General features: G+C 41.5%; 1 protein-coding gene across 1 annotated transcript in view; it reads right to left on the bottom strand.

Moving 5' to 3' along the window:
- The window catches only part of pcdh11 (protocadherin 11), a gene marked incomplete at its 3' end in the record, with an annotated part of 117,445 nt that overhangs the window by 46,168 nt on the left and 43,367 nt on the right, over positions 1–27,910 (bottom strand). The window contains exons 3-4 of the mRNA XM_084549983.1: positions 24,362–24,421; positions 927–962 (exon numbers count right to left, since the gene is read on the bottom strand). Coding sequence (XP_084406109.1) covers positions 927–962; positions 24,362–24,421 — 96 coding nt within the window. The remainder of the gene's footprint in view (positions 1–926; positions 963–24,361; positions 24,422–27,910) is intronic.

The raw sequence follows: 27,910 nt of genomic DNA, 5'->3' as shown, positions 1-27,910 counted from the left end.
AATTAGCATGCATACTTCTGTGAGTGTGACTTGATGGCCTGTGATTGGAAATGCATCTGCAATATTTATCTGTAACAGGTTGCTTACTACTTAAGGCTCTTTTAGGGCTCTTTTGCGGGACACAGACGCCGTAACCTATGTACGTAGCCTACGGCCCGTCAGTCTGGCTCACTTAGTAAAAACGCCACGCAAAAGCTACTCGGCGCTGTGTCTTTTTTGCCAGTCGGGTTCATTTTTGTTTCCTCTTCCTGCTTCACTTTCAACAATGGCGACTGAAACTTTCGCCGAAATTTCGCCAAAGACGAGTCATAGAAATGTTTATATCTCTGAAACTCCTCGGTTAACCTTTCCTCTAGGTGTTCCATCTTTATTGATCCGAAACAATCGATTCAAACAATGCGGAGATGGAGAAGCAGCCGCAAACACTACAGCGGCAACGTGCTACTACGCTTTCGCTCAAGGGAGCAAATTGTTTCGATCCTGTCTAAAACACAACAGGCCAACCAACAATCGGACACAACTCTCTGTAATAGTTCACATACTTCTTCTGCTGTGTTGTCATTTTGAGATTAGAAAGATGGCCGAGGACTTTTGTTGAGGTGCTCGTGTATTGGGGTTGTGCTGCGTAACATTTACTTATTAGGTTTTTAAAGAATTCCCAAACTTCTGAAGATCAGGGTTGATTGATGTAGGTGACTGCGAGAACTGCAGTGCTGCAAGGTACTCCAACATATTTGTGTCACCAATGTCACATATCGCCTTATATTTGCAGCCCTAGTGACATGCAGAATAATGTTAGCTGCAACTTGTGTAAAGTATGGTAAAGCACAAACCAGGAGGTTGCATCATGCATCTAATGATTATCATGGCACAGCATGCAAGAAAGAGTAGAGGATACAAAAAAAAAAAAAACATGCAAGACTTACGTTTACAGAGGTTATCTTGCCGAGTTGACAGGCCTCCTGCAAGGACAGAAGAACAGTCATTTCATGTCACCGTCTGACTGGAGCTCTACAGAGAATTACTGTGAAAATGGATGTTTAGATCCAACAAAGGACTGCACTAGGAACTTTTTCCTTAGAGTCAGTAAAGGTTCAGAATTGACAACCTCATAGATTTGAAGGAGTTTAAAGTCTTTTTTTAAGTTGGCATTGAGAATCAGGACCCATATTGATTTCTTCCTAAGATGCAGAGTTTGTACGGCACACTCCTGTGTTCACTTGGCTCACCAACAAACCAGGCTGCAGAGTACACACCCCTTCCCCAGAAATGTAAAGAATAGGGCAAACCTGACATCCTGACAACACAAGCCATACAACTGACACTTTGATAAAGATGTTTTCTCTGCGTGTCAGGGAGGAAAGTGAACAGAATATCAAATGGAGCATCAAAAATTAACAATAAACAGCGACAAGCTTCTAAATTGGGAACAAAAGACACCCGCAAGCCTGCAAAATAGCATCCTCTCTCTGGGGACTGAGATAACTCACAGAGAGATAAGAGTATTTAATTTTTAATCACCAATTTTGTTTTCTTTGTACTGTGTATAATAATCTGGATACGTGACTTTATTTGCAAAGAAAACAGAAGAAATCTGGCAGTGAGGAGCCACTTAGACAAGGGAGAAGCGGAGAGGACTGCTGGGGTGGAACGGTAAAACAATGCACAGGAAACAAGTTCATGTCAACAGATTATCCCGCCATAATTGTTCACCAAGGGATGCAGCTTCTGACTGAGCAGTAGAGTAGCACACGCAAAGCTATTCATCAAAAAACTAAATTGTTCTTCATGGTGGACCACCAAACTAAGTTTTTTAAAAAAATAAAAAGGTTGTCAAACTTCTGTCAAATCACAGCCTGGCCCAGCAAAACAAATTCAAGCTCCAACAATACGTCACCAACAGTGCATTTCTTGTTCTTTTTGTTCATCTAATTTGTAATGTAGCAGTTATTGTGTTTGTGGAAAATAAAGCCAAGATATTCATTATGTACAAAAAAGACATTATGTTACAAGATTGTACATTAAAAAAGGCTCAACATAATTTTATCACTTCATTTCCTTGCTATTTTATTTTTTATTTTTTTGGTTAATAAGTGTTTCAGTGCTTGTTTTGCAAAAGCTGCACTTATCTTTACTTTTCTGTATGTTGTGAAACGACACTCGTGGCGACTAAACCGCAATTAATTATCACCTGGTTCTGCAGTTCCCCTCGGCCCCGTGAAGGGGTTTTAGTATCCCTCAGTTCGGGGTTTACACTAGTTTTACAGCTCTCTAATTTACTGTGTTGTCTCACTCTCACTTGCCTTATTGTCCCCTTTGCTAGGAACAATGTGCAGCAAAAAACAAACAAACGCACAAAAGAAACGTACAGAAGGCAGACAACGTTAGCAGCTATCTGGTGAACCTAGCACTTAGCAGCTAATCTGGCAGATGATTCCCTTAGGGATTTGTGTTTTACAGCTCTCTAATTTACTGTGTTGTCTCACTCTCACTTGCCTTATTGTCCCCTTTGCTAGGAACAATGTGCAGCAAAAAACAAACAAACACACAAAAGAAACGTACAGAAGGCAGACAACGTTAGCAGCTATCTGGTGAACCTAGCACTTAGCAGCTAATCTGGCAGATGATTCCCTCAGGGATTTGTGGAGACTTAAAAAAAGCTAATATATAGTAAATGCTGACTCACCAGGTGGACAAAAACATAACTCGCAATGAATGACAATGTTTATTTTCTGCTCTGAGTGATGTGCAAATAATCAGCTTTTTAGCTAATATGTGATAAACCCTTAATGACCAAATGGAGGAAAATGGAAATAAAAATAAAGCGTGATGTTTGGGACAATATTATGACTTCAGTCTTTTTATTGGCACTATTGAGCTATACCGTCAGGTAGATATACACCGATCAGGCATAACATTATGACCACCTTCCTAATATTGTGTAGGTCTCCCTTGTGCCATATGGACCCATATGGATCTAGTGAATTTGGAGGCCAGGTCAACACCTTGTGCTGTTTTTCATGTTTTTTGAGTTGTTCCTAAATCGTTTTTGTGTGTGTGCCTGGGAGTCATTGCTATGGTGTATGGGTGTCTTGTCTGGTCTAGGTGGGTGGTACATGTCTAAGTAACATCCACACGAATGCCAGGTCCAAATGTTTCCCAGCAGAACATTGAATTGTCACAAAATGGTCAATGTTATTGACTTGATCTGTTAGTGGTCGTAATGTTATGCCTGATCGGTGTATAGTCATAGATTTCTTAAAGTCGATCACCACCAGGCAGTGGATTGGCTACAAGTCATGAAGCATGCGCTATCGAGCCACTAGAAAACAACATGATTCAACATAATGAATACACAGATTTAAATAATAAACACAGAACATTGGAGGCTATTTGTGTTGTAATTACACTGAACTTGGCACAGTCTGTTACGCACTTTCCCTCAACCTTGTCATGCACACAGCAGACACACAGTCTCGCGAGGTAATCAGAGTTATCACCGGATGACCTGATGTGTGTGTTGCAAGTAGGACAGAAGAGAGAACCATCGCGTCGACAAATCCTTGCTGCTCTGAGAGCGCCGTACTTGGTGGCTAGCCCTGTTGCTAAGGCTAAAGAAGCCTTTCACCATCGCTGAAGAATTGATTCAGCCTGCTGCCAGAGACATGTGCCATGAACTGTTGGAAAAGGCTGCAGCTAACAAGATGGCACAGGATCCTCAGTTTAAAGGAAAATTGATGAAATTGCGGAGGACATCAAAGCGCAGTCGTTGGAGCGGCTTAATGACTCAGCGTAGTACGCTATCCAGGTCGATGAGTCTACCTGTGTCGAAAACATGACGATACGGCTGGTTTATGCCCAATGTATACTGCGAGAAGATGTGCGTGAGAATATTCTGTCTGCGCTCGTGCTGCCAGCCAACACAGCTGGTGCAGAAATACTGCAAGTGTGTGTGGGACCACATGTCAGGCAAATTGGACTGGTCACTGCCTCGTTGCAGGGAAACAAGCCCAGGGCTCCCGCTGATTCAGTGATGTTGCAGTGTTTTCATATGTTCATTTGATATATATATATATATATATATATATATACACAGCACATATAGCCCAGCGTAGGCTGTTAAAACACCACGACCACACATTAAACTGGTCCACAGCTTGGTCTAACAACCCAGCCTGCATAAGTAGACAGTGTAAGTTATGTCTAAATAGATATTATAAGCTTGTCACAGCTGCTAAGAATAATTCATACTGCACCTATCGCTACATCTGACATTACAGCTTCAGAATCAATACTAATCTGATAAAGGGAAAATATAAAAAATGAAAATGCTGCTGAAACTACACCTTTATTTATTTATTTATTTGCATATTTGAGCACACCAGCATTTGTCAGGTCTGCCCGAAGACTTACTCATTTGCATCTTACGGCTGGTCATTTAAAGCGGACTTTTACTTGAGCCTGCCATCAGGCAGTTGTTTCTTCTCCAGGTAATGTTTTATTCAAGATCTCGTGACACATATTTCAAGTTATAGACCTTGCCAACCAATTAAATATATGATAATGTGCACGGGGGATCTGAGAAGGTGACCTATGGTTGTTTCATATTTAGATGACATTCAAAATTGTAGTAGTACATCTGACTGTTAGAGACAATAAACGCGTGACTCTCTCTTTTTTTTTTCCCCCTCTCTGGTGAGTATGAGGCTGGTCAGTGACCTTCTCTCTGTATGTACGCCTCTCAAACTAGCAGTTTCAAAGCCCTCACATGCAAGCCTGGGAGTGAGTTATGCTTAAGATAAGTGCATTTGTTGGTGAACCACATCAAAGTACAGAGGGATGTCTTAGCGAGCAAAGGCAGTGCAGCTCGAACCTAGCCTTTGATCACCCCAGGCACTCTGATCATTAAAATATTGGATAAATAATTGATTAAAAACACCAGACCTTATTGTGCTCAGTTTCTGTATCCAAATTTTGAGACACAGCGGCTGCTCAGTGAATAAAAAGTGAGTGAAAGGAGCATATATTTCATACTGTTTCCGAGTGTGGCATGTTTTGAGCAAGTGCATGCAAATAATTAGATCCGATAGTGTTAAAACAGTAAGTGAACTGACAAGAGTACAGTCTTTTAGTTCCGCAGAATTGAGTTCCAGTATGAACTGGAGACAAGCAGAAGTGCTGCAACAACCCTTGTTCGCCAGTAAAGGTCTGAGCTTTGGCAGACAGGTTGCCACAGAGGTAGAGGGACTGGGTATAATCAAAAGACACAGACAGAAGGAAGGGAAAAGTGCATTCCAGCTGTGCGTAGGTGAATGGAAGGTGGCTAATATTACATTTACAGTAAAAACCAGGCCTGCAGTGTGCTAGGAAAAGACAATGAGCCCGCTGTGTGCATATCAGAGATATTAAAAAGTCTATTTTCCTTCAGCTTAGGCTCGCATACAGCCTAGAAAATCCATCTCCCTCAATACATATACATTTACATTTAAAGTATGAATCTAAATTAATCAAAATTTATTCCTGTTCCCTCTCAGAACAAGGGCAGTGGCGGAGCACAGACACCTATGCATATGGAGTCTCAGTGGGCCCACTTATCCATTTAATAAACCCATTTGTATAAGTAACCAAATCAGCATGTGTAAACCTGTGCATCTGTTGTGCTGATCATGATAATCAGTTTTTTCCTGCAACATATTCTAATTAGCGTATGAGGCCTTCACTGTGAGGATTTACTTGTCACTTTCTGTTTTATGGTGAAAGACAACAGCATAAATCTGTCTTACTCTGGCCTCCATGTTGTAGAAGGATCACTATATTTCTTTTTAATAATTAAAGATAATGAGATTAGACCTCACTGGAACCCTGTTTTACTCGCAATGTTAAGGTAGCATAGTTAAACGTAGAGGCACAACAGATGTACGTAAACAAAAATAGGTGACCCAAGAATTAAAGCTAAAACTCAAATCAGCCCTGCGATAGACTGGCAACCTGTCCAGGGTGTACCCCGCCTCTCGCCCGATGACAGCTGGGATAGGCTCCAGCAGACCCCGCAACCCTTCACAGGACAAGCGGTTACAGAAGTTGGATGAATGAATGAAACTCAAATCAAAACAAATTGTAAATACTGCATCTTAAAACGATATAATGGAATCAATGAAACTGTACAATAAAACAGACTACTTGACTTTTTCAAGAATTGCTCTGGCTTTGTTTCAGAAACAGGACATCAAACAATTCAGCCAGCAGTAGTCTAAAAGCTAACTCATCCTGTTAATAATGGGATTTTTGCCAAACACATAAAACTGTGTCTTAATTAACAGAGGTTTGTAGTGCAAAAGAGATTATCAATAGAAAGGAAACACATATCTGAAGTCTGGCTTTATTTAATACCCACAACTTCGTGGCGCTGACTTCCAATTTCATCAAGCTTTTTGCACAAAGTCAAGCACATCAAAAACCACACAAACGTAACTGGTAGCTGTTCACATTAAAGCATGTCGAGGGGACTCATTTGTTCCAAATCATCAAAAATAATTAGAATTGCTTTGTTGAAGAGGTCCGTTTCCACAAACCGACATCTTCTAACATATGGCCAAACAAATCCCTACCTCTGGATTTCCAAGGTCTTGTAACTCTAATTTATCTGAGGAGATTTTCTCCTGACTTCAGTGAGCTCGGTGACACAGGGGTCCTCGCTCAATTACAACCTCTGCAATCTGAGAAAACAAAGCTTTGCTGAGTGTGTTCCATTAGCAATAACATCAAAGTGAAAAAAATAAAAAAGATGCATCGAGCTGCCTGGCTGCAGTTTGTGAAAATATTTTTAAAGAGCGTATGATGTGATAACTTCAAGCTACACTGAAAGCCTTAAACCCCCTCATCCCTGGGGTCCTCATGCTCCTAATAGTTTAACACTAATGAGATCTTCTGCTCTCTACAGCCTCCCACATAACAGTTTATTTCATAGTATAAATACCTTTGAAGGTGGGGAGAAGCACAGAGCAAGGCACAGAGACGGGAAGCAAGCTAGCAGGCCACAGTCTCTCCACTTGCCAAAGCTTGCTCATGCCTATTTCAGGGTTCACTGGTGGAACTCACTACAGCCTGCTGCAGTTCAGCTCATCTGCCTGTATGGAGTCGGGGAAAATAATGGCCAAGCAGGACTGCAGCATTCCAAAAAATGTCAGGGCAGTGCCACAGTATACTACCTAAGCTGTTTGGAGAGGGTGGGATAAAAGCATGCGGCCTGCTATGAAGTGTTTTCCCCTGTAAATAGGATGGATGTGTCTGAATTTATCAAAAGGACAAAACCAGAAAAAAAAAAAGAAAGAAAAAAAACACGCTCACACACATACAGACAGACATATGCGTACATAATGCAGATACTCACAGAGGAAAACTCGGACGTGCACGCCATCTGCTCATGTGTGCCTACACAAGAGACACGGACGTCTCCGCCAAGAAACAGTGAGCAGAGTTCAAGTTTACATCCCTTATATTTCTGGCAAACGCAGCATGTCTTAGACAGCGTGATAAAACTGTTGCAAAACAAAACACCTCCTCATCAAAAGGGGCTAATAAAGTCTTCAATATACTTAAGTGTAGTCTTAGATAAATAGAATACCCATTTACCTCTGCATTGGGTGTTCAGTTGTCCAAAGTGTATTGATGTACTTATTGACATTCAATAAAGGGAAACCCTCTCAGCAGACCACAGAGAGTGGTGTAAATCCTGTAAACTTCTTAGTGTGCACAAGGAGCAACTTTCCTTTAACGCAATTACTAGACAGCAATAATGTCACCATGTGTTCGAACCGGTTTTGATTTACAAGTGGACACCATGTTGCCTTTTCATCAGCTTATTATTATTAAGTGGTCCGTATATGTGTGTTTCCCCTGGACAATCGCCCTCCTCGCTTCACTCTTAGTGAGGTATTGATCGTCCCAGTGCACCAGCCCCTCCTGATTTCATTAGGCTAGCTGCTGTTAATTACTCCACACTCTAACCTTTTGCTGTTTCATTTGGACCAACAAATTGGGTGAATTAAAAAAAGGGGGATGTAGGGATAGAAAAAGAGAGGACGAACGGAGAAAAGAAAAGGAAAAAACCTCCCTGGCAGCCGCAGCGGTGGACCCCCTCCCCTTCTGTGGCGTTTGTGTCAGAATCCCAAGCGGCACAATAATTAAAAAAGTTCATCAATGTTCTCTTTGCTCATCAAATTATGCAGAAGGAGGCTACTCCGGTAATTGTTGCAGAGGATTCATTTATGAAAACCATACCAGCCAGATCTAGCATGGTTGTCTGGGGAGTTGGAGGATTATGCCCTTTTCTCTCACTTCTGTACATTCATAACAGGTTTCCCAGATTCAAGCACACAGATCATTAAAACATTATTCATTTATGCATATTTATTTACAAGTAGGATGTGACAGTCTTAACAAACTTCTAAATTTTGTTTTACACTGGATCAAAATGCAGAACCCCGTGTTACTGCCACACCAATTTGTCTTCTTAGGGAAGGTATTAAAAGAGTATGATATGACACATAGCTGCAAAGTTATAATTAGCCTTCATTTAATACCTTATGTCACGAGATTACATGCGCAGTGCGTGGCATCTAAAGCATGCTTAAATCGCAGGGGATGTAATTGATTAACCATATGAGACCGGGAAGCAGATGATGAGGATGATGCTCTAAATCCATGTTAAATCAATATAGCCACTTCCTACACATCAAGGGATTATTGACAGAAATTACCACAAGCTGTAATTGCTGACTTACAACACATCAGATCATTTCTGACTCGGTGCATTAATGTGTTTATTTGTACAAATGAGTCAAAAACGTTCGGCTGCCACGGCCGCTCTAAGTAATCACCTGCCTCAAAGTGGGGCAATGTATCAGCACGGATACATTACCGACCAAGCAAGTGACATTTATGGGATCTTTTGGATCCATAATATGAGAGATGCCCTCTCCTCAAGGTTGAGCACATTCTAGTTGAAAAGATTCTACATGATGCAGAAGGAGCCATTCTGAGAACTCCCTTTGGCTGAGATAATAACTTCATCATAATTAGCTTGTGGCGCTCAGGAGTGTTGAATTGTCGGTTGCAGTGGGATCTGGGCTGATTTATTGCTTGATTTAATTACGTATCAAAATTCAATTAGACATGCTTTCAACCGAATTCAAAGTGAGCTTTGTCAAGCTGTCCCTTGGAATCGGGTTCGGCTTGAAGGACATCCTTCATCATGCAGTGACATCTAACTTAATAATTATCACTTACTAAAAATCATTCATGTGATAAAAAAAAAAGGAGGGGGAAAAAAAGATTTGCCAGTTTTAGGATAAGATGTGTGTGTTGTTGTTGTTGTCTTCTTTTGTTTGTTTTTTTTTAGCCCTGCGATTTTTCTTTTCTTTTCTTTTCTTTTTTTTTTAAAATCTCAACTTACTTCAAACGGCATCAAATAGTGCGAAACAGACCTTGATTCGGTAGCGATGTGAAGAAGGTTGCAGGTGCTTTACAGAGTGAAGATACATGACAAAATGCTCTTTGAGGTTGACTACGGCTGGGGAAGCGTCTGGCTTTCTGTACCCGCATCACTCAGCGCCTGCTCACCCCCTTTTGCTCCCGACTACACTAGGGAAAAAAAAGGGGAGCTGTTCTGAATAAGTGTCACACAAGCCTCCAAGAGCTACATTGATCTCTACTACTATGCAAATTTAGGATGTCATGGTGTCTATGCTAAGAAGCCAAGGAAGGGAATGAATATTTTAGCCGGAGGTCCCCGACTGAAGTGTGGTCCGTTACAAGTATTGTAAATACATTCTTTGACAATTTTATTAGGTACACCTACTATCTAGGGCCCCCTTTCCTCCCTCAGAACTGCTCTTTTTAAGGCACTGATTCAACAAGGTGCCAGAGATGGGATTTTGATCTATACTGACTTGACATCAGTGTTTTTTGCAGTATTTCAGTGGCGCAAATGCTGTGAACATCCCACTTCACCTCATAGCAGAAGTGTTTTATTAGGCTGTGATCGGGGGACTGTGCAGACCACTGGAGTAACATAAAGTAATTTCCTGGAACCATCTTGAGACAATGACACATTATCTTGCCAGAAAACTCCTCTCTAAAAAAGCAAGCAAAAAAATAAATAAAAAAATAATAAAAATAATAATAATAAAACAGAATGAAGGGTTGCACCTGGTCAGCAATAATGTTGCTTGTGTTTATGGAAGCAAGACTATCATAAATACACCAAGCACTGGCAGACATGAGGCATTTTTCTGCTTTCAGTCAAGCTTCCATTTGTTTCCTACAATATCAAGTATTCATTGCCCTGCAGAGATAAACACCTTTCCCTTTCTCACCACCAAGTCACACCATGTTTTAGCACGCTGGCTTTGGCTTCACGCTTCGCTTTTTATTTCGCATATTGTATTTACTGTTACAATATACAACGAATAAACAGTTACTGAGCATAACTGAAACAATAAAAAATCCCATACTATTGTTGCTAACAGCCACGCTGGCAGAAATGGGCGCAATCGTGTTATGGTGATATAGCTTTAGAAACAACTCAACTGATAATCAGCTGGCTCCTGCTGCCATTTAAGACTGCCTCGTTGGTAGAATACGCCACAAATGTGCCGCAGTCATTTTTGCTGTTTTCTTAATAAAGTATAAGCACAGGCAGACAGCCGCATTATCACTGGCCAAGTATGTTACTCAGAATGTGCCACTGTCCCACCTCCCAGCTCTGATTCACTCTGATTAACACATTCCACCTACCTTGACTTGACTTAATTCTCCTCTTGTTTGGTGATAGCATGCTGTAGCTGTCACAATGGATAATTATCTTGCTAATGCGTAACGACATCCAGACCTTTGCAAGTGGCAGCCTCTGCATTATAATTACAATAATATTTGCCACATGAAATAAAGACTTGCATAAGCTCCAGCGTATGTAAGTTATACTTTGGTATAAGTGCGTCAGAAACACTGATCACTGCACTGCAGCATGCTAAAACACTCTCCACAATGTTTTGCCTGGAAGAAAATAAAAAATTTAAATCCAGTTAGCTGTAGGCTACCTTATGTGTTTTTCTCCCGGTGGCCAAAAATTGTGTCAAGAAAACAATCGACTCCACATTACCACATTAACCTCAAAGACAGCCCTTAATGTTGAAGCCAAGCAGGATAGATAACTGAGTTTACAAGAATTTTTCATTTTAAAGTTGTGCTTTTTTATAGGTCTCAATTCATGTGTCACACTTCCATTAGTATACTTTAATGTATTACACTATGTACACTATGAACTTAGTAACTTATTAACTTATAGTGCCTGAAGTGTGGACCTGCTGAAAATAACATCTGACCAGCTAATCTTCCAAGCTAATGCCAGCTGCCACACTTAACGCTAACACTATTCACACACCGTTTAAAATTTCATTTAGTGGGTAAAAATAGAGAGGGACCAAAGAAATCTGGGCCGGTTTGGGATCATTTTGGCGATTCAAAATGTCCATTCCCCCCTTTCTAAGACAGTCTGTGTGCATGAGTGCACTGAACGTGCATGATTTGCGCAAACAGGAAGATGCCTATTGTATTGTCATGAGTGTGTCTTCACATGACAAGCAGGGTGTGGTACGCTTGTTCATGCTGCTGCTTTCTGAAGAGTCGAGAATCACTCCATAGGCCTGTCAGTGTCATCAAAGGGCTTCATAGCAGCCTCACTGATCGGGCATAACATTATGACACCTTCCTAATATTGCGTAGGTCTCCCTTGTGCCTCCAGAACAGTTGCGACTCATCAGAGAATGGACATGGGCCTTCTGAGGGGTGTCCTGTGGTGTCTGGCAACAGAAGGTTGTTAGTGGGGGCCTTTGGGTTCTATGGGCTGAGAGGATCATCCCACAGATATTTGATCATTTTGGGATCTAGTAAATTTGGAGGCCAGGTCAACACCTTGTGCTGTTCTTCATGTTTTTTAGTTGTTCCTAACGGTTTTTGTGTATGTGTCTGTGTCAGGCTGCGTCCTGTTGGGGTGGGGGTGCCTGGTCTGGTCTGGTCTAGGTGGCTACTACATGTCTAAGTAACAAGGTCCAAAAGTTTCCCAGCAGAACACTGAATTGTCACAAAATGGTCAGTTATTTACTTCTCCTGTCAGTGGTCATAATATTATGCCTGATCAGTGTAGAGGTGAGTGATTGTGGTGGCTGGCTGCTGCTAAGCATCGAATGGATTTTTTTTATTTTTTAATATAATGGGCTACACCAGCATAAGCAATTTGAGTGGTTGAAGATCTACACAAAACTGATCAAATATCTTGTGAGCTGGAAAAGTCTGTCTGATAACAACAGTGTTTTACTTAGTAAAAGATAAAACACTGTATACTGTATATATAGCAACCACTGATGGCGAGAAGTGTCCTGTGTTTCGCGCTCAGCTTTTGACAGTTATGAGTAGGCTACACCATCTGGGTACTCATAGTGCACCGCATACGTGTCAGTGTGAACGCACTTACACACTCAAATTAGCAAGCGTAAATACAGAAGAACACAATATGAGACGTGACATTTGACACCACCTCGATCCTGCTTTCACGGAAGAGCGCTCTAGGCATCAGAATAAAGGAACGGAATTAAACGCACTGTAGTTGCTGGTGACACGTGTGTGGAGCCTACACGTTTAACCGGACAGTAACCGCACTGCTCAACCCCGTCTGCCTGCATAGTGAGTCACAAAGCCTTGAGTCACTGTCTGGAGGAGGAGGAAGCCGCATTAATAGGGAGGCGCATGTAATAAAGTGGTCACTAAGTGTACTGTCAAACAGGGGACATTGAAAAGAGAATGGAGGGCCCCACTGATGTGTCAAAACTTCAGTTTATCAAGCTTCCCTTGTAACGCGGATTGTTCATCCGTTTGATCTCTCCGCCATTGAAACGTCTGACAGCTTTCTTCATTGAGACTGGCGGATGCATTGTCCATAGATTGTGATGTGCAGTGACATGCCGAATCACAAGCTCATGTTTGAAGCAAGACGCCTGAGTCATTGTCATTCACTGACAAACACGATGATACTGATTAATGACTCTCAAAACATTTACGGAACTAATCTCCTGAAAGAAAAAAAAAAGAACCGAGTTGCTTCTGTCTTAAATTTAAACACATGGCTGATGGCCAAATGGTTAGCTGTAATGCCATTCAGCGAACGTCATCTGGGATTCAAAACGTATTCACTGTCAGTCTTCACATATTACCGCGGGCATAATGATTTCACAAAGAAGCTTGTGAGACATTAACAATCCAAACGACTGTGGCCTTGTTACAAATTTCAATGAGAAGCCCACAACATGAAGTGATAATACTTTATTAATGTCTCTAAGAATAATAGCTCTCTCGCTCTGTTGAAACGTTGACAGGTCTCGTTTCAGACTTTATTTGTTGCTATTCCAGTCATTTGTAATCAGATCACTGCACAGAGATCAATTTATATTTCAAGAGATCAAATTTTGCATAGAGATAAGCGCATTATTTCTGCGCATCTGGAACGCGTGTGCAGCCGTTATCTGTGTTTTTTCACCGAGAAATGCATCTCCAGTTGGTCTTACCTACATAGTAGATCACAACCTTAACATCTGTGCATGCTACTATATCCAAGGATAAAGATAAAACATCATTTTTAGAAGAATGAATCATTGCTTATCCTTTTTAATAAAATGATTAAAAATAACATTATACATAATGACTTAATGACACGCTTACACAAGATTAAAATAACTGAAAGACTACAGTTATAATAGCGTGGATATCATTGTTACAGTTTTAGCATCAGCACCACAGTCCTGATTGTACTTCTCACACCTCATAAGTACGTTTTCCGAAGTGCTGAAAAATGCTGTCAAGTGAAAAAGAGTGTGAATGTTGTTAGATTTTTAATATGGCGAATGTCTTTTTTTTTTTTTTTTTGTGCTGCCAATTTCTTTTCCATCATTTTCCACGGACAAAACAACTTGGAGATGTTGCAGGTGGTAAAAGCCCCCGACACCGCGGCATGTGTTTACTTCTTCCGGTGAAAAGGTAATGAAAAGCTAAAGAACGGGCAGGTTATAATAGACTTTTTGTTTTTAAAGGAGGCGGCCGCGTACACGGGGAAGAAAAACACAGGTTACGGATTAATTACGGTAACATCCGATGCACCGGGCACACAAGCGCTACTTTGACCACTTCTGTTTAAATATTAACAGTCAACATACTCAGTATTCAAGAAGAGACAGTTCTCCCAGTGTCTCCGGTGAGACGAATGCCGACTTCATGAATATTTTTTTTTTTTTTTCAGGTAATCCATAATAATCCATGAATGTGAAAGCGAAGCAAGACAGTTACCGTACTTGCCAGTTTTGGCTGCAGCAAATCCTTGTTTACATGGACTCTATATATTGATTGCCATCTCACATCCATGGGACTTCATGGTAGATTTTGTTTTCTTGATACCAAGCACGACTTTGACAGTAATGTTTTTCAAGTCGCATTGTGTGTTATGCATTATGTTCACGCATGTGAAAGAGTGTGTTTTAACCCATGATATATTCCTAAACCTAATCAAGGCTTTTTGTTGTCTAAACCAGAGTGGGCTGCCTGTCAGGCATGAAAGATACTGACAATTGAAATACTTGATCGTCAAAGTCCTGATCTGTGTCACTGAAGAAGGGACGGTTCCTGCCGACTGACGCAAATCATTAGACACAGTTCTGGGCCCACTCCCTGAAATGGTGAGCGTTGAGAAGAAAGGCATTACTAAAACATAATGACAGCTAACAAAGCACTGAGTCAGGTTTGCCATTTTTTTCTTCTATGCTTCCTAATGATGACTTCTGCGTAAAACATGCACTGTCAATTGTGCAAACTGAAGTAAAGAATCCTTCCTACAAAGCCAGTAGCACAGTCTTGATGAAACAGACACGAGGCTTCTGCGTCAGTTGCTACGTGGTAGCTACGGTGAGAACGCAGAGCATATGCAGACCCTGTGCAGACCCTAGTGTGCTGGTGCTGACATGCACCTCCCCAGAAATGTCACGGCGACGCAGACCGCGAGAGCTGGCTGTGATTGGTCCACTTGGTAGTAGCGTGTTTAGTAACTGTTTTGGATCCTTAAAGATGGAACACATTGAGGAAAGGTTAACTGAGGAGGTTCGGGGATACAAACATGAGTCTGACTCGTCTTTGCTGAAATTTCAGCGAAGGTTTCCGTCGCTAGTGTTGAAAGTGAAGCAGGAAGTAGAAACAAAAATTAACCTGGCTGGCAAAAAAGAAACAGCGCCGACTAGAATTTGGGTGGTGTTTTTACAGAATGAGCCAGACTAGCACGCAAGTATACGTATACATTGGCTATGGGCGTAGGCTACGGGCGTAGGCTACGGCGTCTATGTCCCGGAGTACCTTAAAAGAGCCTTTACAGTCACATCTCCAGGCCATCCATGCATACCTCCCTCAAATATGTTGATGTCAGTTTTTCTGGCAGAGAAGCAGACGGTTAGAGGTGTACGACTGACGTAATTCATAAGCCACCAGCACAGAGCTGCGCCTCTTCCCCAGCTCGCCTCACTCAACTGGGGTCCATCACCATCACAAAAACAAACTCCTCCTCACTGCCAGGCTAATTTTTCCTCTCCCTCCACTACAGAGCACTAGTCATATTAATATCTTTGTAGAAGGCAAATGTGTGCTCCAGGAGGCCAGTCCCATGTGCTTTTTTTTCCAAACCTCTTGCTGTTTCTCTGGCCACAGCCAAGTGCATTAACATATGTTCTCACAGCGCACAGTGCTACTCTGCATTGGTAAATGCCTTATTACAGCAAGGCCCGCTCTGTGCTCTTCCATTGAATATCCATAAGTAGTAAAACACAGCCATATCTGCCCACTCAGAACAGTAGGGATGTGTCTCACATGACAGGGGGGCTCCTTAACATTTAGTCAGAGGCCCTCTTTGTCAAATTGATATTCCTCCCACTCACAGTAATAGCGGGTGGTAATAATGACAAATAAAGGCAATATTGCTACTGCATGGTACGTACTGAGTGTAATAAGGTCATCTGCTGGTTATGTTTTTTTGCCTCCTGTATTTATGCCTTTTTAGCATGCAGAGTCAAATTCTCTCAGTGTGACGTACATCTCGAAAGACTATGCCAGTGTGAAATATGCAAAGGCAGAGGGTGAGAAAAATATCCCGAGCAATGCAGCCCGTTCTCGCCTAGAGAGCTTACATGCTTGTAATCATCTCTAAAATGCAATTTCCTCTTATTATTCCATTTGTTCCTTTCCTCTATTCCGTCTGAAGTAATATAAGACATATCGAAGATCATGAAATCTGTGTCGTAATATTAAAAAACACATAAAACCGTGCCCTTTTACGACTGGTGAAAAATGAGAGACGGCACTCGCTATTGTAAAAACAGTCTTTTTTTTTGCAATAATGCACAGGCTACCATTTATTCAATAAAGCAAAACCAATGGGGCACACCTCAGCGTGGCGGGACGTGACACGTTACTTTAACAGTTATGTTTAAACCTGTGTTAACCTCTTCTCAGAACAATCGGCTGATGGCGCCCAAGAAAACACTTATTTTGCATATTAACCTGAATTAGAAGTGCTGCTTATATGATGACTATAAATTGTGAAATTGGAAAACAGACAATGCACCCACTAGGCTATCTCTGGCTGCAGCTTGCTGATGATTATGTTGATTGCTGCTCAAACACAGCTTTGGGTAGATTATGTTTGCAGATCTCAAAACGGCCACCAAAGTCGTTTATGCTTACGGCCGTGGTGCTCCTAAGGGTTTTATTCAACTTTTCGTTTTTTCTTTTTTTTTTTCATTTCTAATTTGGGCTATCTTTGTTCTGTCTGGCGGAGACACAGTTGTGCCGTGGTGATCTGAGGACACATTCTCAAAGAATGTGTATCAAACGCTACAGAGAACTTGTCTCATTCTTGCACAAAGAACTGAAGGATGGCATCCACATCATCCCACTGCACTGCACGGCACTGATTTATAATGGCAGGGAGGGGAAAAATAAGAGGCCAAGATACATCACTGAAACATGAAGGCATTGAATAATACTTTACTCATAAATAAAATCATTAAAAGAAGCATTTTTTTTTATAACTTAGACCATGACTGTCTTTGGCGTTTTATGATTAATGCCTCATCTATAAATTATACATTTTAGATTTCGAGGCTTTTTTATTTATACATTTATTTATGTTTTCTAGTAATTTTTCATTGCATTTCTTTTTTCATTTCAGCAGTTCTGACAAACCATATCACCTGAGGAGAAAAGTTCTGTTTGCTTTAACTTTTAAGGTCTATTACTTAGACAATCTAGTTTGCACCAGTGTGCAAGCTAATGAAGCCTAAAAGGGTTTGTTAAAGTCATTAAACATGAAAATCTAACTCCACCGCTTTTGTCTACTGGCAAACAATTACGCCCTGGCAAAGTTGTTGCTTGAGTATTTTTGTTACAAACACTGAACACACCCTTGTGCAACTTCCAACGCTAAATCATTAAACATCCTTGATTAATTCATTATTTTTAAGTTTAAGTGGAGGGTATTTTGATCTTATATAGGATTAAATACAAATTTAGATTAACTACGTTGAAAACAGAGCTCCCAAAGGATAACCTCGACGCAGCAATGGTGTGTGCGCTTGAGACCGATGCAGCAAAAGTCACTTTGCTTGTGATCACTGCAGCAGAAGTGACGATTAAATGTAATTTCCCAATGAGGCAAATGCATGAACATGGTTATAAAATAATCCCTGAATGCAACACATTTCTCAGTTTCTAGCATGTGCGTCTAATTATAACATGGCCATTATTAACATGGCTCCACACGGCATTTATAATCAATTGCCTGAAAAGGTAAGAAACCAGATTTAGATACTTCTTAAAACTGAGCTCTGATTAGAAAGGCTACAAACACTACCAATAACAGAAGGAGCTGTGGCTGACCTAAAATAATAATGCCACACACAATTCACTATTTATGCACTCATGCAGAGAAAAACAGATGGGTAAGGTCCCCTGACTTGGCACAAGGAATATCTGTTGAAACTGGCGTTTCAGTGTAGATCAGACAGTGCAAAGGACATTACACGAAGTCAGCCTTTTACAGACGGCGTCCGAGAAGAAAACCTTTTGCTCACGAAACGGAATAAAACTGCGAGATTATACTCGAAAACATGAAAAGAGTCCTGATGAGTACTGGCAGCACATTTTTTGGCAGACGAAACCAAAATAAATTTGTTTGGATCAGATGGAGTCCGGCAGGCACAAACCTGTCCGTGTCTACTACAGTGACTGGCGATTGTTAAACACGGAGCGTGCTGGAACTGCACGAGTGCAAAAAGGTGCAGGGGAGATGACTTTTGTAGATGGCACCATCAGTGCACATTGTGTTGCCAAACACTGTCTTAAGATGCATGACAAGAGAGGAATTTTCCAACATGACAATGATCCCTAACATACTGCAAAAATCACATCAAAGAAAAAAGAAAAAAACTACGATGTGGCCAAGTATGTCCCACAACTTAAATCCAAATCCAGGTAAAGCAACAAAGAGAACAGTATTATCTGTAAACAACAGCAAAACATCTCAGAAGTACAAGACTGCTATCTGCGGATCAAATCTGTCATTAAAAAATAAAAGTGGAATATTTAAAAATGACAACAATGGAATCTCACTAATAAACTGTGTAACTTTTATTTTTTTAACATATTAAATTCTTCATTCAATTGTAAGAAAACACACCGTCTGTACTGTGTTATACTTTGTTAAACAGAAAATCTAGGTTTTAAAACCCAAGGCAGACAAACACAATGAAAAATGAACACTGCACCACAACCTGTAACGAGGACTATATTTTCTGTATTGGTGTATTTATTTAGCTTGTGACTTTTTTTTTTTTTTTTTTCCTGCTGTGGCATTGATCATAATCTAAATAATTTATCACAGCATTACTATACCTCTTCCTCACCCCTTGATCCTAAGTTACTACTACTGTATACTCCCACAGTTTTTCATGAGTGACTCCTACTTTTATCTTATCATTGTACTGCATGCCTTCAGGATGTTTTCTCCTCAACAAGATGAAACGTGGCAATGGTGCTCATCTGTACAACTGTAGCATGTGCCCTTGCATGATGAAAAGCAGAGTTTCTGAATTGCTGTTGGTTATTACTTTGTCCACTGCGTCTGTGGACTAAACCTTCTATCCTTGGGTATACAGTATATAGTGGCAGCAGGTCAAATGCAGTAATTATGCATCTTTTTTAAAAAAAAATATATATACCTTGGGTGAGCTTCCTGCAGCCTTTGTGCAATTCAAATGAACACCTCAAGTGGGATCTGTGAAAATCACATTTCGCCAGTCTTAAAAATAGCCCAAATCAGGCTAGACTCTGGGGTTTGGCATTATCCGCAAGTCAGGCTAAGATGCTTATACATTAGCAATCTAGGGGCCCAGGCAGCTGGACTGCAGTCATGGAGCACACAATGACTTCCCATTAATAGGATGGGAAGCATCAGGAGAGCCCACCCTGAGCAGAGATTTCCACATGGATATGGCCTATGGCACGGGGGTACCTGCCCCTAGCCATCTGCACTGATTTGACAAATGATTCTATATCAAAGGCCTCTGCACTGATTTGGGTGGTAATTGATTGGAAGCGAGGCCCTCAAATCCCTGATTGGTTTAGCTGGATGTGGGGGGGGTGTTGTAAGAGAGAGAGAGGAAAGGACAGCCAGCAAGAGAAAGAGAGTGAGAGTTGAGAGTACAGTGCAGGAGATCTGGGAAATATACCACAGAACTCAGCCTCATTTGCACTTTGAGAGAATTCACAATGATTTTTTTGTTTTAGATATTCTTTGCACAGTATGCATGGCACATATTTAATTTTTTTTCCAGAACAACCCACGTCATCTTCGTGTTTCTGTTTCTTTGTCTAATGCAGCTGACGGGATATCCAATTTGTTAGTATGTCCATGAAGATTGCATTTCACCATTCAAAAAGAGGAATTTGGTTAGAAATGGAATATTATTGATTTGTTCCCCGTGGAGGTGGGGTCTGATACAGATACATGAGCACTGCGAGAGGGAAGCATGGATTATATATTCCCTCATCAATTTCCCCTGAATTTTTGATGCCATTAACCCGTGCTGCATATATTGTGTTGCGAGAGAGACAACAGCAAACATGGCGGCCATTCACTGTTATTCATCCCCCTGATGATTACCATTAACTTCGTAAACCATTAAAGGAATAGTTCTGCATGAGGTTATATGATTCATCATACCAGGCCACCTTCTCCCATTGCTCCATTCCATTGTGACACTGGTGTAGGCCCATTGTCTGCACATTCGGCACTGGGCAGGAGTCAGGCTGGTCACACTTCTGGTGAGCTACAAAGTATGTTGTCACACTTTTCTGTCAAAGCCAACAATATGGCCTTTAGTAGTTTGCGGTACAGTAGCTCTTCTGTGGGATCAAACCACACAGGCCAGCCTTCACTTCCGATGTGCCATTAAAGAGCCTTTGGCGCCAATGACCCTGATCGGTTTTCCTTCATTGGGCCACTTCTGATTGGCACAAAGCTATGCACCCCTGGGAGACACCACAATGCCTCCTGTCTTGGGGGTGATGTAGCCATTCAAGTGCTTGCGTTTTTCAACTTCAAGAGCTGACTGCACACCTGTTGCCGAATATATCCCTCATCTTGGCATGTGCTGTCGTAACGTGATAATCAATGTCATTCACTCCAGCAGTCAGCGGCTTTAACGCTGTAGCTGATCGTTGTATGTCATTCAGAAGTACAAAATGACTCACAAAGGTACGTTAGAAGCAATCAAATTGTACTTCATGATTAGTTTCAATACGATATGTGGTTTTTCAGTGGAATTACCGCAGTGTGAACATAAGTGTGAATTTAGTCACATTTATTTGTACAGCATTCCAAGTGTGACCTCAAAACTGTGTATATTCAAAGTCTTCACACAATGTCAATCATGCTGTGACCTGTTGTAAGTTGTCCATCCGGTCATATGTGTGTGTAGGCCTATATATAAATGTAGGCCTACTGCCTTTATTAGATGGCACGCTTGCTTCACCGCATACCTTTTGCCATTTGACACAGACATGTGGTGCTTGTTAGTGACAGATGCTGCGCAGCACTGGTCCCAGAGGTCACAAATGACCTTTTGGATTGTCTTTTTTTCAGTCACAAAGCATTATTTGTTTGACGATGGCCACCAATGCAACCCCAGGCACTCTGATGGAGCCGTGGGTTGTTGCTGCTTGTCTTCTGAGATCACATTTACCTCCAATGAATTTTGTGTGTCTGTGTGTGTGTGTGTGTGTGTGTGGGAAATAAAGAGAGAGGGGTTGAGTGAGTGAATGTGTCTGTCTGTGCACTTGCATGTGTGAGGACATGGATGTGGGCCGTGATGTTGAGGAACATGCCCACTAACCACCCATGGTCTGCCTATAACTAAGCTTAATTGCTGCATGACCGGCCTCTTGTTTGGATGCCGGAGGGATTTTCTTTTATTATACAGAATGAATCATCATTAAGATGTGCTTATTCAGTGCCCTTTACTTGGCTTAAAAATGCTGCTGCACACACGATTTCTTAAGCATTTTATCTGTGACCATCAGTGTGTTTACATTGGTGTCCTAGTCAAACTTCACAGCATAAAGTGCGCCTCAAGAAGCGAGGGGTCTATCTAGCAAGTTCATCACTCAATTTCTACACTGTTATGTGACATTTCACTAGAGAGCTTTTCTTTTGTGGAAAATACAACTGTGAAATGTGTGGAAAATGAAATTGTGAAATGGCATCCTGGAGTTCCACGGCATTAGTTTACCATAGCAATTTCAGAGCTGGCAGGAACAAGGTGCAGTGCAGGTCCCATATTGTCAGAGGTGCTTGATCCCCACCCCCATCCCTTGCCCTCTCCATCTGTCACCCATTTAGATTGTGCTGTTCACATAGACATGCACGCACTTGTGCATGAATGCACACACATATAGAGGCCATTGTATCAGCCAGAACACCTCCATATAAAATAGCAGAAAGGAAAAAAAAAAAATCTCATAACCGACTACTTATTTATAACATTTTGTCAAACAGAGAGAGAACATGTTTACCACTTGTGTTACAAATGTGATTCTACAGTTTAGGCACTGAAACATGCGTGTATGTGTGCATCCCTGCTCCCATTTCATTTCTATCCTATTGTGTTATAATGAGAAGCTGTTACTCATGCTGTAGTCTCAGAGAAAAGCCCTGTGAAAAACTGACACAATTTCCTACAGCCTGAAGCCTAGTGTCAGAAATATGATCCTACCCTCACCTCTTACCCTGGCTGCCGTACTGTAATGATGCTTTGAGGTGAGCCCGCTCATCAATTATTCACATAATGCAAGATTTTCACTCTTCATCTTCTCGCCAGCTAGAGGAGACCATTTAAGAAAGATAGAGTCGAAAAATAATGGAAAGGAGAGGAAGAAAGCAGGAGGACGCTTGTCGGATGAATCAGAGAGTTTGCAGTGGACAGACAATGCTCTTGATATGAGTTATAATTGTAGTTTAACAATGTGTGGACCTCGGGGATATTCACTATGCAATATATGGCCTTTAGACTCGGATCACTATGGAAACCGAAGGCCCTCAACGACCTGCAATGCCCACCCACTTGGACAGCCGTTAATCATCTTCGCTCAGATCCTGGCACTGCAGAATTTGGCCAATGTGTCAAGAAGCAATTATATATACTTAGTGCTCGGGCACCCGATCTCCTCCCTCCCCTCTCTTTTCTCGCTCTCTCACTCTCACACTCTTAATATAATCACAGAGTAGTCAGTTTAAAAGCCCTCTGTTCATTTCACTATCTATCTGGGGGATGCACACAATGCAGATGAAGAGAAGTTTAAAAAGACAGAAGATATTCTATTCTGAGAGCCATTATAATCAGAATATTCTGTACATATAAATCACATCCAGCCATTTACTCATTTTACCAGCCTCCTGAGCTGACTGACATACTAAATTACCCCAGCTGCCCCATTGCATTCGTTGCACATATTGGGCTGGTGCGGACCACGGAGCCTAATGTGAGCTGACTAGAGGGAGATTATGTTCCGCTGCTAACAGCTAAAACGTGAATAACACTATCCGCAAACCCGCGGTGTTCCCCCATTACATCAGCCCTGATCAGGCGCGTAAAAATAGAAAGGGAGGAAGTCGGAGGAAGACACGGCGAGGCGGTAATATGCGGCCAAGAAGAATCACCGCACAGACCTACAGAGGCATACTCTGCAGAGCCGCAGAACGAGAGGTCTTCTTGTGTTTTTCCACGTCACTCAAAATACTGTATGTCAGAGCGTAATGTCTCATCAAGGGGAGTCTAAACATGAAAAGAACAGGTCCTACGTGAAGGACATGTGGCGTTATTTTTGCACTGACAGACACACAAACAGAAGTTGATTGCCTTCCTTGCGGTTTCCCATTGACAGACCGGGAGAAGGGCTATCATATTTTGCTATTATTTACTGTCCTGCAGATTTTAATGCCACCAAAGTCATTTTAGACAGCTAGTTGTGCATTAGGGATGTAGAGCGGTGTTAGGCTTTGAGCGGCTGATGACAGGCTGTCAGACAGCTTCCATCCATCGGGCTCCTTTTACCAAGGTCCACTCTTGCAATAAGCCTCTCTCCAACCATAACGGCCATTCATCCAGAAAAGGACACAGGCATTTTTGACACGTTTGGTGCTAAGTGAACTGAAATTGTGTGAATTTCGCTACATAGCACATTATCACATTTGCAAGAGGCATGCGGCAGGAGTAGGGGTTGAAGGGGAGAGTTACTTCAGTCAGTGTGTGGAGATGACTTGAGACCGTCAGAGGGAGGTGATGACTTTGACTGTGCATGTGCAGAGCTAATTAGCATTGAATACATCTGCCCTTTTTGCCTCATGTCAAATAAATCTTGAATAATTAACAGAAGGCAGAGAGGAAGAAGCGAAATGAGATGTTTTTTTTTAAATCAAATTATCTTTTGGAATCCCTGATGAACAAATCCGTTTTCACATTCTTTGGCAATGAGTCTTTCAATCGTACGGTAACCCAACATCAGATATGTGAAAAGATGAAAAGGGTCTTGACATGATTTGCACACAAAATGCAAATAGACTCAGAAATATGAGAATATTACGTTCTTAAAATATCTGTAATATCTGTAATATTGATATAAATGTTGTTTTTCTCTTGCTCGAAAGCAAGCTGGGGCTTACCTTATGAGGACAAATAGGGGGCGGTGAGTTAAAAGACTTCTCCGGTGTTTGGCTCAGGGTCTACAAGAAAAACACATTATCAGGGACATGTTTTCATAGAAGGGCATATCCCAGAAAATCTTCAGTTAGAGTCGCAGCTTATTTCCTGGACCTTGCTATTAGCATTTTTGTAATATATTTTAGAGGGGTCAGCTCCCACTCATTGCTGTCCACTAATCCAAGACCACAGCTTTTGTTGACAGTCACATTTTAAATCTTTATCTTGACAGCATCATCTTATCGTACATCATGTGCGTGGGCACGGCGATGCATTTTGTTTTGTTTTCCAGCCTCCCCGTCCTTCTATCCGTCCACAAAGATTACAAATCCTGCTTTGTGAGAATTTCACTGAGCATATGTTCAGACTTTTGCGCACACGCCTGATTGCATTTTTTGAGGTTAAATGATTATCACATTGTTAATACAGCAATACATCACTCAGATACAAGAAAACACCATTAAAAGGCAGACGCAAGGTAAGTCAACAAGCCAACAACAGATGGTCCCGCTGCTTGTGATTATGCAAAGATCCAAAGTATTTGCATACTCACAATGCCATCGTAAAAAAAAAGGGAAAACAAGGAGCCATCTTGAGCTGACCTCAGTGAGAAATAAAAAGAGCAGTGGGTGAGGCAAACCCAGCAGGGAAGTGGATGGGCTCTGAAAACTTCTTTGGGAAGCCAGCGAGGGCTTGCCTCCTGGGAAGGCCCTGTTGATTTCCAAGCAGGTGCTTTCAGTTATGTCCTCATATCCAATTATGTGCCTGTGGTATGTCTGATGCTGCGTGACACTATTAATGGCTGCCTTATGGTATCACCGGGACAGAGGAGACACTCAACTCTCCAGACTCTTAACATCTATATTTCATTGCAACGTAGAGGCAGAACACCTCACCGGCCAAGGCAACCGAGAGAGGAGAAAAAAAAAATGCTTTCACTGTAGCGTAAACATCAAGTCATGAAATATAAATGAATAAATGGGCCTTGCTGCGATGGTGGGATTAGTAGACAAAATCTTCCCTACAGACTGAGTAGGAAATATAACCGGGATATCTTAATTGATGTGACAAATAAACATGAATACATTTCTTTGGGGATAGTAGCGGGGACTAGAATTTGCGTGTGTGTTTCCACTGGGAAAAATAAATGACCTTGATTCCAGACACTGCCTCCAAAATTGGGACTTGTACGTCGTACGGTGTGTTGTCGGTTTAAGTGGATGAAAAACTGAGGATAGTTCAGTTAGTTCTAACCACAGCATTTCAAATATAGACAATTGAGCACAGTGCCACCATTAAAAGTTAATAAAGGAATGAAAGTGTTTGGCTTAAAAACACTTCGAAACACTTCAGTCAACTTTATCAATTACGGACATCCACGAATAGTCTTAAAAAGCCAACGGGAGAAAACAAAAGGTAAAAATCTTAGTACAAAATCAGATGCAAAATATGCTAAAATTATCCAGCAGAAAACATTTCTTTGTTTTTTCTTTCCTGAGAGGTTCATTTAAATTCCGTTTAAAAATTGCAAACAACAGAGTGAACAGATTGAACAGCTACCTTCCTTTGAACCCGCAAACAGAGTCGAAGAAGCAATATTAGCAAATACAACTGTGATGTGTTTCTCCAAACTACGCTTGGACGTGGTGCTTTGGTTAATTCGAATAAAGGGGCCTGTTCACGCTTGATGGAAACAATAGATACATTTAAATTCCTCTCCTTTTCTTGCGCACAAACACAAACACAAACACGTAGCCGGATCTCTCCTGCGCACGTAGTAGCAATTATTCTGTTTGAGCAGAACATCCCTTTTCGTTTAGACCATGTCCCTTTGTCGCACAGCCCCGGTGTAACTCACAAATGTAAAAACTAATTATCAATCATTAGTGTTTCACCAGTGTGGGAAACATTCAGGTTTTGTGAGAAATAGCTCAACAGAGGAATGACAAGTGAAAAAAATAAGGCGGTGAAAACAGCTGTCATTTGTCAGCTCACCTTTGGTCTGGGACGTTCTGCATCTGATAAAGAAACACTATTGACAGGGCTTGCAACAGAGGGCTTTGGATTACACCGCATATTGATGTTTTTGTCTTTTCAGAGCGCTCGGGGTGGTTATTGTAATTTGATGAGGCCCAGAGAGCACAATGCAATGATATGTAACAACATTTTCTATTTCTTTTTTTCAAAGGAAACGGAAAGATAACTGAAACATGATGTTTCTTCGGCTGACGTCTTGGAGCCAGTCGTTTCTGCCTCGCCTTAGGTTTTTCCTCGGCGTAATTCTTACCCTTACTCAAGAGCAATTACAACACATGAATTGTCCAAGTCTTAATATATATTTAGATTAATCTCCAGTACAGTGTAGAGCTTAGCAGGAAGCCAGGCCCGTGCAGGCTGCACTCTGTTTCTATGTGCCAGATTTAGTATACAGCAGTCTAGTCACATTCAACAAGCCAACTTCCCCAACAAGCCCCATGAAAAAAACAAGAGCACTATTCAGTGCTGAGTGGACAGGGACTTGTGGCACATTTGTGTTTCTAGCCCCATCAGCTCAGCCTCCATTTTCCGTGCACACAAGGAGGCTTTATACTGTCGTCCTCCCCGGCTCCCTCTAAAGCACTGTGCTTCATTTAGTAAACTGCATTTCTACCAGCTAGTTACTGTTTTCTGAGCTCTGTTTGCCACCATGACATTGTCCCCCATCAGCCCCCCCCCCCCCCCCATAAAATATAGTTCTCTCACTAGGATTAAAGGAGCAATGTAGTTCAAGGATTATCAAATGCCTTTGATCATGTGACTGCCATGTTTTTGATCTGCAGCACATAGCACCAAATATATTCTCTTTTTCTTGCCTTCTGTCTCTATCCCTCTCCATGGATTTCCCCTTGCTTGCTGGTTCTCTGCAGTGTGAGAATAGTTCTTGACAGGCAGAGATAGAAGAGAATGTAACAAGCATAAAACACATATATTTGCAATATTCTGCTTACACTAATTACCAGTCTACACAAACAAGGGCTGCACAGGACGCTTGATGACATGTAGATGATTTCGTTATTTCTATTCTGAGGCATGTATAGTTTTTCTCGCCCTGATTTAACGCTTTTAAAGCAATGACACAGATGTTTGGAGAACAAAGAAGGCGACCACGGAATATCCGCCCTTTGAAACGTGAAGTCAGGTTTTCGGATGCCTTTATCCGCCACTGCAACCCCAACTGCACCCCGCTGATGTTCATTAGCAATTTCTGAGCCTTGGGCTATTTTGAAACATTTCAATTCTTGCGTTATTATTATTTAGTGGCTGGCTTGGACGTGCAATCAAAGCGTCACGCAATATGTGCAACACTTGTATCGCAAAGCCATGGCTGTTCCGCGATGCCCAGCCTAAAAACGTATAATTGTGAGCCAGGGGATCCGTGGCTCAAATTTAGTCAGCATACCTCAAAAAATATTCTCTATCCTCATTGTACAATCCCCTCCTATTAATGTCATTGCCAAGGCAAGAAAAAAAAA

Source organism: Chelon labrosus (assembly GCF_963514085.1).
Source record: "Chelon labrosus genome assembly, chromosome: 8".
NCBI lineage: Eukaryota > Metazoa > Chordata > Actinopteri > Mugiliformes > Mugilidae > Chelon > Chelon labrosus.
The sequence above is the reverse complement of the archived record's forward strand: the minus strand, read 5'-3'. Positions and strand labels throughout refer to the sequence as shown.